This window comes from Saccostrea cucullata, unplaced genomic scaffold (assembly GCF_032062105.1).
Source record: "Saccostrea cucullata isolate Sc308-1 unplaced genomic scaffold, CSIRO_AGI_Scuc_v1 ctg906, whole genome shotgun sequence".
Lineage (NCBI taxonomy): Eukaryota > Metazoa > Mollusca > Bivalvia > Ostreida > Ostreidae > Saccostrea > Saccostrea cuccullata.
In genome coordinates, this window is record NW_026934443.1 from 279,633 (window position 1) to 292,380 (window position 12,748).

At 33.7% G+C, this 12,748-nt stretch overlaps 1 protein-coding gene across 6 annotated transcripts in view; it reads right to left on the reverse strand.

Annotated features, from left to right (window-relative positions):
- Window positions 1-5,015: 5,015 nt before the first annotated feature.
- The window catches only part of LOC134240735 (DCC-interacting protein 13-alpha-like), a 28,053-nt gene continuing 20,320 nt past the window's right edge, over window positions 5,016-12,748 (reverse strand). For 4 of the 6 annotated variants that reach the window (XM_062722815.1, XM_062722818.1, XM_062722817.1 and 1 more), the window contains 3 exons: window positions 12,693-12,743; window positions 9,698-9,727; window positions 5,016-7,797 (listed from right to left, as the gene is read on the reverse strand). In XM_062722815.1, the coding sequence (XP_062578799.1) occupies window positions 7,507-7,797; window positions 9,698-9,727; window positions 12,693-12,743 (372 nt within the window). In that variant the 3' untranslated portion in view covers window positions 5,016-7,506. The remainder of the gene's footprint in view (window positions 7,798-9,697; window positions 9,728-12,692; window positions 12,744-12,748) is intronic. The other 2 variants (XM_062722816.1, XM_062722814.1) reach the window with 1 other exon arrangement.

Consider the following 12,748-nt stretch of genomic DNA (forward strand, 5'->3'; position numbering starts at 1 on the left):
TGATGTTTTGATAAAATTGGCCCAACAGTTCTTATGAAACTGTCAGTCGTAATTCGATCTACCGATTGATTTACATGTATGAGCTAACACGTTCATTTGTATCAATCATGTACATGTATGTTTATGTATCTATCGAAATTTTTATTTATTTTTGTACTTTGTTTTATATGTTTAAGCATCTCTAGATATAATTGTGAGAAATGAAGTGAGTTCAGTCCCTCCTCTGATCGGGGGTGGCTTCCAGGTCCCACTACTGGTTATGGACCCTCCCTATAGAAAAAAGCGAGCGGTTATCGGTCCTCTACGACTCCCGCCCAAAACTACATCATGTCGTCCTGGCAAGAAATATGACGTCAATATCTCAACAGTATTTAAAGTAAGTATATGCCTCTACGTTTTCTTCATTTTCATCCTCCTGTTTGTTATTATGATGCAAGTCGTGAGTCTACAGTACATTTACAGACTGGGCCCAATTTCGATTTTTCCCAAAAGACTTTAGTCACACTGATTGATACAAAAGAACTTTTAAAGCCAGTCATGGAATATTTTGTCACAGGTATGAACTGTAACGTATACAGTATGTTAAATCTTTGATTTCGCTGTATTGAAATTTGTATCTAAAAATGAGATGTTAAGAAATATCATCCAGTTGATGAAGTCATTAAACGAGTTTTTACTTCCTGTACTACAATATATAAAATTACATACAATGGAGATTAATAAAAAATATTGCGTCTGGTCACTTCAGTATCCAAAGATCTTGACGGCTGTATATACGTAATCAGTGCACGGGAGTGGAAGAATCTAAACTTATTTCAAAGGCGTTGGTTGAAGAAGAACAAATACACGGACAACTGCAGAGACTTGAATAAGGTACCTGTATGACGTCATAGTTCAGTTTCTTTTTTGACACATCTACACATGCTGCTATTGACTTAATTATTGTGGGAGCCATTTTACTACTGAGTAGATGTCGTGAAGCACTATTGGGCTATCTTATACACATTTTCGAAAATTGAATTCAATAAGTCTCAAATGTCCCAGGAACCACATGAGCAACAAAATTGTTTAACATCTGTGTGATTCAGTTAATTATGATTTTCTATTGCAAAGCTTTAACCAGTACATTTTGAATTATTATGTTATCGAATAAGGAACATTCAATCGTCAATTGACTAGACATTGTTTTTATTTGTTTTGCAGTGCTTCAGAGATAAGAAACTTCCGGAAAAATCCGATCCCACGTTTGGTTGTTACGACAGGTTTTCATTTTGTTCCTTAAGAAAAAGTAAGCTTGGAGGACCAAAGGGAAAACTGACCAGGTGTATTAGAAAGACTAAACTTTAACTATGGCAAAATGAAAGTAAAAACAGAGTGTACTACTCTTACAAATACTTTCTTGAATTGTCAGTCATGATATCCAAAATTTACTTATTGTATGACCAATACCAATAACTTTTCATTGAATTGTACATGTTATGTTTTGTTATTTAAATTCTTTGGACCAGTTTTCGTAGATTTTTCCTTTATGTAGATTTAATTTAGTGAGTAAGGGGTTCGTTGTAAAATAAAAATGCCACTAAATTTCCTTAAACAGTCTAAGCTTGTATGTTGAGTTACATCAGGACTAAGATCTTTGCAATATGTACATGTACATCGAACAATGTGAAAACGTGCAGGCTTCCTCGTCAGTTTTCCGACACTTTAAAATGTTTTGAAGACTTTGCTAATTAACATGCACACATATGTTCCGAGATATTAACTTCGTGACTATATATAAGGAAGCTTATAAACTGGCAACAATTGAATAAAGGCTGCACCAAGCCGCTATTGTCTGGATCATGCGAGATTCCACCAAGAATAAACATACGGAAATTACTTGGGCTATGTCAGAGATGCTCTGATGGCATAAGGGACTGTTCGGATGGGAATTCTGAGGTAGTTGTACTAGGTCGGATTTCTAAAGCCACAGGAGCGTATGTTGCATTGCGAAAACATCTGGAGGTCAGCATAGAAATACCAAAATAAGGATATTCAAGAGCAACGTTCTTGGGGTCACCCTGTATGTTGCTGAATCATGGAAAGTAACAAAAGTCATCTCAGCTAAGCTAGATGTCTTCCACGTTGCTTTCGCAGAATATTGCGCATTTTCTGGCCCAATACCATCTCCAAATAGAGCTGTACAAAAAGATTAATATCACTTTTCTATTGCAAGTTACAAAGAAAATGGCTTTGGATAGGGCATATACATATATGTAGAATGCACTCAAACTTTATCCCTAGGGTTGTATTGAGGTGGACACCAATTGGTAAAATAAAGAGGAAGACCAAAAGAGACCTTGAGAAGGTCGGTGGAAATTAAAAATATAAAAGAAAACAACTGGTCATGGGGAAAGGTCCAGATCTAGAGATGGACATAACATAGACCAACGTGGAAGCTAGACTCTGATGACGACCGTTTGTGCTGACAGCACGAAGAGAGACTAAGTCCCTATCTTTACTTAACTGCTATTAGGGAGAAACTTAAAACATATTGTGCTACAGCACTTTCTAATGAAAGTGATACGGTGTAAATCAGATGTGGATCCTCAAAAATTCTAAGAACGTCTACATGACAAGAACACACTTTCCGTGGCCTTCAAATCGACACTTGAGTTAAATGACGATTTATCAATCAATTTCCATTATGTCGACTCGATATAATCCGAACTTGAAATAAACGATACCACAGTCTGTCAAATCTGTTTCGTACATGTATTTGGAATTTGATGGTTTAATACTACAATGACCAATTAACAACCATGACAAATAAGATGAATTTAGCTTTTAATCTTTCTCTCAACTTTCCTTTTTTATGTAGTAACATTCCGCTATCACTTGCATATATTGTTTACATCTTCCAACTTATTTGCTACTCAAAAATCATACTCTGGGAACAATCAATTTTACACCGAGACAGACTTCTCACAGATAAGTTGATGTTAAAGTGATTTCAGTAACCTTGTTGATAATCAGCATTTCGTAATTCCTCTAGTCCTTATAATGACCTTATAAGCATATATATCATCACTAGATCGTATGTGCCGGACTTGTTTCAAAACCATTGCTAGATCTTTATTAAAAACACTACATGTTCCGATCAATACAGAGGACTCACGGTGGTGTACTCCAGTCAGCAGGGGATGCTTATTCATCCGAGGCACCTAATCCCACCTGTGGAATTTCCAAGGGTCCGTGCACAGGGGCATCTTATCCACTCTGTTCTCTACTTCACATAGCGGAGAACAGAGTGGATAAGATGCCCCTGTGGTCCGTGTTCATGCCCTGTTCACATGATCATTTGACGTTCTGTTTGCATTCTTTATGAATTTGATCATCGTTCATTATCTCCACTCTTTTTCTTCCATTGCTAGTACTCTTAAAAAGACTTGACCTAATTAAGAATTCACCAAGAGCATACATGTTAACTCTCCCGATTTAGGCGGGAGTCTACCGCTTTTTCACTCCATCTCCCGCCTACCGATTTAATTCTGAAATCTACCGCTTTTCTACAAAAGCTGCGTCTAAAGTAGTTTTGGTTCGCTTGGGTATCCATTTTTGAAGCCACTCTCATAAAATCTCGCTAGATATCGCGTGATTTGACTCGGAATCATACAAACGCTTTTTTTGTACATAGATTTCAAGCACGGATTTGACAACGACAACAACATAAGACGAATGCGGGTGGTTTCGCTCCGATTACGTGTTCGCGCCGAGTGGTTTCGCGCCGATCACTTGTTCGCGCCGAGTGGATTCGCCCCTATTGGTTTCTACTGTATAACTGAAGATACCGCTTATCGAATTAGTCATTTGATTATTATATATATTAAGATATTATAAAGAAGAGGTAATATTGCAATGAAATGGGAAGTCTAATATATTTAAAGAATAATCGCCATGCAGAAGAATCCTACATAATTTAATATTGTAAATCAAAAGAAAAACAATGACAACCTTCTCTGAAAAGTCAATGAGATTTGTGAAATGAATATTTATTTTAACATCCACTCTTAATTTAGTTCGATCAAATTAGTTCAAATATATGGCTAAAAATGGCCTCACTATAAGTATTAATACAAAATGGGATAATTATCTGACACACGACTCTAACGCCTGGGGGTAATTAATTACAAGGTACTAAGTTATATAATTACAGGTAATCGGGGGGAAGCCATACTGTATATAATCAATACCTTACCTGTAGATAAACGGGGCGAAACCACTCGGCGCGATACCACTCGGCGCGAACACGTAATCGGCGCGAAACCACCCTACACCCATAAGACTACCAGTGATTACATTGGTTACGATAAATTAATCAACATCCCTGCCATGAAAAAGGAGATACAGCTTTTAAGAATTAGATGAAAACATTTGACATCGTCTTTAAAAGCACAGAAGCTCACAACTTTATCAATAAAGTCAATAGAAATCCCTCGATTGACCAAGCCATGTGGCACATCTCTACGTTCGTTTTCGATCATCGCGGGAAATCTGATTTATATAACGAAAAATACGAACTTGTTTTAGATCTAGATTAAACCATGCCATCATTTGTTTTGTTTAAAAACTGAATGAATATTCAGAATTTTTGCTTCTAGGCTATTTCAGCAAAGATCACTCTTCAAAAGGCTAAGTAAAGCAGCTAATCCAAGCAAAATGATCAGCATGAAAATATTTGAATTTGTACAATTTATGTCAAACTTAGGGTGTTTCTGTCTTCTTCTTTGCTGTTGATATTTAAGATTTATTAGTGTAGGTACCTGATTTCATTTAAGGCTTATAATATACATGTATATTACATGAAAGATATCGATAATCCAAGCGTTAAACAACACGCGCGCAATGCTACCGCTTTTGAGGTCTGAATCTCCCTCTTTTTCATCACAATAGGCAGAGACATATAAAACCATTTTATATGTCTCTGCAATAGGTTAACATGTATGCCAAGAGCAAATTATGCATTCAAAGGCAAAAATGTTTCAATTTTATTTTGTCTACTCATGATGGGCAGATAAAAATGACAGTCATCAATAAATATACTCAGACACAACAAATTCATGTATTTACATATCACAGGTGAAATGAAACAAACAGTGTATCCCTTCATTATTCAAATAACTCCTCTCTGGAAAAGAGACCTTCAAAACACAAGGAGAGTGAAATAAAAATCCAGTTTACTTCAGCTTAGAAATGTTCTATACCAATCAAATTATTTTAAAGAAAAAGTAAATACCTAAAGTATTATGTGTTGTAAGTGCTGATAATTTTGTTTTAAAAATATGGTTAAGGATATTGATTTTAAAGGCACACTGCAGAATGAAGCAACAAAATATAGAAGGAAAAAAATTGTACAACATGTAAAGGGTTGGGAGAAGAATTTAGAACTTCAACAATTAGATTGAGTCTAATTACCATGAAGCAATAAATAAGAATGCTATAACATTCACATGAAGTTTGCATAGTTTTCATAATATTTTATAATAATAATCCATTTGATTACAAACACTTTTAAATTATAACAACAGCTAGATGAATGATGTAAATATACTAGTGGTATCAAGCTCTTTTCCATCTCTTGAGAAAAAAAATGACTGCAATATGAGGTCAGACAACACGTTGATAACCAAAAACTTGTGTGTTTTCTATTACATTTAGGACAATTCTATTATTGTGCGTCTAGAACTAAATATTGTGTTATCAAAAACATATTTCTTGAAAATATTAGTTTCTTACTTCTGTCAAAAAGATTTGTACTCAACTTGTAAATCTGTCTTATTCTTCTATTAATTACAGAAAGCATTTTCCCTTGGTTTAGTTTCAGGCATTGGAACTATGAAATAGATACTGTACACAGGGTTATTTTCGCCCTCTTGAACTTGTGAACAAATTTGCCCCGTTTTAAATTAGCCCAATCATAGTTCTGTTTAAGAAATCATGAGGTGTAATTTGAATTCGCCCCGTTTAAAATTCGCCTAATCAAGGAGAGGGCGAAAGGGGCGAAAATAAAACGGGGGCGAAAATTTCCCTGTATACAGTATTGAAAATTGGCACAATCAAGCAAATATGATATTAGTTGATTTACAAACGTTTTGATGCATTCTACATGCAAACATGATAAAAAAAGATAACCTTTTACGTATAAGCACAAAATTTTAATCTTTAACAAATGTAAAACCAGCAAGTTCTGAAAACCTTGCATTGCAAAATAAATGTCATCAACTCTAAATCACTTTTTATTTGTGAGAACTTTATTTTCGCGTATTAATTATGCGAGACAAGTTTACTCACAAAAATTTCATTCTCGCGTATAATAGCATTCCTTAAGATTGTATAGGGCAAAAACCGCAATTCGTGAAAATTTTGTCTCGCTAATAAAGCGTTGATGGCAATCTCACGAAAATAAGGCTTGGTGAATATGTAGTGATGTACAGTATCCAACACTTCAGTAACATAGAGAAGCACTATATAAAAATCAACTTTTTGTTATTTTTATAAAAGTTGAAATTGAACTTCCCTTTGATAGTCCTTTACAAAGACTTGATTAACAATGACCTTTTTTTAAAAAAAAATTTTCTAGATGAGTGAATAACGTGTACTTCAAAATGATTTTCTCCATGGCACTCAATAAATATAGGAGATTAACAACCTCCTAATACTTAATAATGATAAACTACATATGTAAGCATACAGTGCATCATAGAAAATGCACCGTTACATTTACAATCTATGCATGAAGAAATGTAGGAATAACAAATTCAAATTTTGAAGCTACTTTGCAAGCAATTCAATTCTAAACACAAACTTCGTAAGATCTACCCCTAGCTTACCAAACAAAGCCTAACAACAACCATTCTTATCTAAATCTGAGCAATACCAGCCAGGAAGAATCTAATAATTAATTTAGATTTCCACTGTATAAACCAAACATTTTGTAATTATCAACCAATGGGAAAAAAGAAACCTGTACTCATTAATCATGAAAAAGTTCTATTGTATTTTACATCATTAAATAATGTACTTGTCCATGATAAAACAATGTGTACTTTAAAATATTCCACCAAGCATACTGCCATTCCTGATTGCCCAAAACTCCCAAGCAAAGTTCATTTCTTTAATCAGTCAATCTGTAAAGGTAATTATTCATACACACATCCCAGCACAGGTAAAAACAGCAATGCCATCACAAAATATCCCCCACACACACTTCAAGGTTTCTAGATTTTATACTTGTTCAAAAATTTAACAAGTTTAATGGTTGAAAATGCTGTAGAGTCAAAATTTCAAGGTGTCATGTTTCATTTGTAACTGAGAATCATGCAGACTATTTACTTCACGTTTCTCAACCAACTGGTAAACCAAAATGCGTTACTATAACATAAATGCAATAGACCACAAAAATGAGCCACCTTATAAAAACAAACAACTATATACCATATAACAGTTTCTATTGCATAAGCATTAACATTAAGCTTCCGACTCAGGCTCTTCTTCAATGTCCAAGTCCTCACTGATTGGTTGCTGCATAGATTGAACAGTTAGGTTTTCCATTGGTTGAGCCAAGTCACCTGACTCAGCCAAGTCTTCTGATTCGTCAGTAGCAGTAAGCACCAGATATTTTCCATCAGGAGACAGAGGGAGGTTATGAAGATTGTCTTCCTCCCCTTCAGGAGCGTCTTCCAGCTGCTGGATGTTCTGTAACAGGATGTTCTTCTCCCTTGTCTTCACGTGCTGAATCTTCTCCATCACTTTCTTTTCCTGAAAAAAAAAATATTACATTTTTCATTAAAATGTTGATTATTGCATTAAATACCCCAGGAATATTATTTTATTGTATTTCTTTAATCCTTCCCTAATAAAAACTACTGTGCATATTCTACATATCCATTTTCAGAAAATGGAAGAAGGGACCAGTTTGAATTGACATCAGAAATAACTTAAACAAGGTATGCCTTGTCCTCCATGGCACCTGATCCCACCACTGATGTATTATACATGTATGTTTATGTTAGCTCTGCTTCAGGTCTGTACAGTTTCAATGGGTTTTTAAGTCTGATTACTGTTTGTTATCTCCATATTTCACTTTGCAAAGCATAATATGACCTCCAACATTTGTGCCAAAAGCAGTTTAACTTCTGGTGTCTCATTAATAGTTCAAGAAGACATTGAAATTCTGAAAATATCATCTAGATGAAAGAATTAGTTGTGGATTAAATACATTTTATCATATATTTCCATGCATTGCACTTTAAAATCCATGTAATGAATATTTTTGCAACTTATTTTTCAGTATATATAAAATTAAAAAAAAAAAACATCTAGAATCAGAATGCAGACATATATTATCCAGAACTTAAGAAGCAGAATATTATTCATTGTGCAGACACAATTTGTGTTAATATGTATACATATAAATATAATTGGTCAGGGTATATATTTGAAGCTCTGTTTTTAATAATGATAAATAAGAGAATGTTTCATGCAACCAATATAACATTACACCTCTGATATTGCACAAAATAATGCAAATACAAGTACTATGTTATTTTCTTAATTACATGCTGTAAGTCAAAAACTGTACATAGCAAACAATGTCATATTCATGCATTGCAGTGGCAAACATGCTATATCCAAAGAACAAGAAAGTAACTTTCTTGCACTGCATCATCAGAAGGCAAATTTTTTTACTGATTTTTGAAACACTAGTACATCATGCAAATAACAGATACATTTAGAATTTGTCTTGGTACTATTTTTTTTCTGAATGAATACACAATGCTTTATCTTAATATATACCTATTACAACATCAACAAAATTTAGGACAAGGAAAAAAAAAAAGAAGATTTTTATTAGATTCCGGTGGTTTCATAAAGACTTATATTTTACAGTTTCAACAATTTCTTTTTCTGAAAAATGTGTAAAAATGTCTTAACATAAACTTTATATCAAAAGAAATCATGGGTGGAAATAATGAATTAATTTAAAGTATTTTTTCTTTAACCTTATACTAATATATTAAAGGCTGCATGTTAACAAGGCTTCTCAAATGGCTGTGCTTAAATAATATGCTATAAAGCTTATGGATATACCTATAGAAAAGGTTTTGTTTAAAAAAAAAAAAAAAAAAAAAAAAAAAAAAAAAAAAATTTGAAGAATTTTTTACATGTGATAAATGAATTTGTTTTACAAAGATGTGAACAAAATACAAGAGTAAATATTAAATATTCCACCCCCATTTCTAGTGTCTGTTTTTCACAAATACCTTGATATATACATTCAAATGAGAAAATCAGCATATCAGTAAATACCTTTGAAAATATCATGAAATTTTATAACATCAAATTAATACCCAATCATTTGAATATCAAATATAAACAAAATTCATTGATTTAGTAAACTAACCTTTCAATTATAAGAATAGTGAATATAATAATCATGCAAGTTAATTACTTAAAAAAATCTGATTATTAAATAGGTCTAAAAATTAACATGTTGAAATTTAAAATGCACTAGTATGCTTGTCCTGAAATTGTGTGATCACAATAAATTTTGCTCTGTTTGTGAATACATTTAAAGCCTTTGGAATAAAGGGGAGGTAATTGCAGTGTACGATTTGATATGCTGCTTTTACAGGTATTCATGTAAAACAATACTTGCCTTCCCTACACCTGGAGGTAACTTACGTTGCTGAAATGAACAGGAGATGTATGGAAATAGTGTCAATTTCTCAACAATACACAACTTATAATTATACTGTGGTTTCATTTCTTTTTTATAAACACTGAATTTTCTTGTTTTCAAGGTTGCAGAGTTAGATCATAAATGAAGGTGACCAAATTACAATCTGATCTACAGATGAGAGGATAGGATCATGTGGCCATCAGTTAGTTTGTACATGTATATTAATTTTTTTTTTTACTTTCTTGACCAAAATAGGAAATTTCAACTATGCAAAAAAATTAATGAAACCAAAGTTTCCTATATTCAAAGTAGTTTATACATAGATGACCTTTATGAGCATAACCATTGTATACTGTAACCTGAAAGAGGAGAGCAGAAAATGTAGACAGAAGTATTCCATCCCAATGTGGTCATAGATAGCATTGAATGGAAATGTGATACTACAGAAAATATCTGATAACTTGTGAAAAACTCTATACCCTCCAAACAGAGAGCGGGGGTGATCCATACATGAAATGTCATGCAGATGACAAAAGAAAAATTACTATATTATATTACCAATATGATCAATTATCATTTTCCCGGCAGGAGATTTGAAAGAAAAGAATGTGTCTTGTATACAAATAAAGGATATGAAAGAAGGCTTCGGTTAACAAGTACACAGATGGAAGTATAACCCTTTCTTCTATTGTTTGGGAAAAGTGGGGTTGAGAGAGTTTTTTACCTCAGAGTTGTTTTCTATATTAATTTATTTCAAAGGTTAACTAGAACTGTCCAAACGGGACAAAATACCCCCCGCTGGGTTTTTCAGAAGTAAGTTTTTCCATAATAAAGATATGTATCAAACACGAATTATGAAATTTTTCTTCCAGTGACCTTGAACTTCCCCAAATGACCTTGGGTCAAGGTTATGACACACCCTTGGGTCATGGGCAATCTTTGTGTGAAATGAGAACCTTCCAAGTTTATCCATAAGAAAGACATGGACCGAACACGAATTATGAAATTTTTCTACCAGTGACCTTGAACTTCTCCGAATGACCTTGGTTCAAGGTCATGACACACCCTTGGGTCATGGGTAATCTTTGTGTGAAATGAGAACCTACCAAGTTTATCAATAAGAAAGATATGGACCGGACACAGATTATGAAATTTTTCCTCCAGTGACCTTGAACTTTACCAAATGACCTTGGGTCAAGGTCATGACACACCCTTGGGTCATGGGCAATCTTTGTGTGAAATGAGAACCTTCCAAGTTTATCCATAAGAAAGATATGGACCGAACACGAATTATGAAATTTTTCTACCAGTGACCTTGAACTTCTCCAAATGACCTTGATTCAAGGTCATGACACACCCTTGGGTCATGGGCAATCTTTGTGTGAAATGAAAACCTACCAAGTTTATCAATAAGAAAGATATGGACCGGACACGGATTATGAAATTTTTCCAGTGACCTTGAACTTTCCCAAATCACCTTGGGTCAAGGTCAGGACACACCCTTCTGTCGTGGGCAATCTTTGTGTGAAATGAGAACCTACCAAGTCTATCCATAAGAAAGATATGGACCGTTTAGAATTATGAAATTTTTCTTCCAGTAACCTTGAACTTCCCCAAATGACCTTGGGTCAAGGTCATGACACACCCTTGGGTCATGGGCAATCTTTGTGTGAAATGAGAACCTACCAAGTTTATCCATAAAAGATATGTATCAAACATGAATTATCAAATTTTTCTTCCAGTGACCTTGAACTTTCCCAAATGACCTTGGGTCAAGGTCATGACACACCCTTGGGTTATGGGCAATCTTTGTGTGAAATGACAACCTTCCAAGTTTATCCATAAGAAAGATATGGACCGGACACGAATTATGAAATTTTTCTTCCAGTGACCTTGAACTTCCCCAAATGACCTTGGGTCAAGGTCATGACACACCCTTAGGTCATGAGCAATCTTAGTGTGGAGTAGTAGATTCTAATGTCCCTCTGTAAGAAAGATATGGACTGGACACGATTGCACAGACAGACGGACAGACAGACAGCTAGACAGACGGACAAGGTGATTCCTATATACCCCCCCAAACTTCGTTTGTGGGGGGTATAATTACGTTTCCTTTGACAAGTGTGTTCTATTACTGTATGATAAAGGTTCCCTGCACATCAAGCTTTTCCAAATTTCTGGGTGGGATGTCAACATTTATAATTCAAAATTTTAATTAAGCTTATCAGATCAAACTTTAACCGTTAAGTTCTAGCTGCGTGAGAAAAATATTGCAAAATGGATTTCTATATAAAATTTCAAAACCTAAACAAATGTATAAATATATTTCTGCATTGCCTATTACATAAAGAATGCATATCTGTTAAATTTACATGTCTTAAAATGCAATAATAAATAAATGACTTTAACATAATTTTTGTTTTATTTGTAAATAAATGGTCCTATTGACATGTTAAAACATCATTGTCTTTGCTTATGTTCTGACATCATCATTATATGAGCTCCCTCCTCACCCCCCTCCCCCATCCTTCTTTTTAAAATGAAAATGAATGACTGCATATACTTTTATAGAAGCTATATCTACTGCCACTCCAATCACAACAGCATATCATTAGTACTTATTTATACACGTATAATGCACAATGTTAGATTAGTATTTTCAACAAACTTGTGCATATGGTTGTGACAAAACACCTTTCAAAAACTTTTTTTTTTCATAAATACTGCATTATAGCAAATGCAGCTCTAACAGTTGTATGAAAATAACTTGCATGTATTAAAATGTATCCATTCATATTATGTATGTACAAATAAATTATTAAACTTATAAATTATGTTTTATAAAGAAGTTCATCATTTTGAAAAGTTAAAGGGGAAGACTATGCTTATTTTGTTGTTAAGAAAACAGTAAAGATGTTGACATAATTTTAAAAACTTTAATAAAAACAAATTAAATCTAATTTTTATTTACCATTAATGCTTGAAATGCAAGTTTTGTTGCTGTCCCTATAGCTAGACAAATCTGGA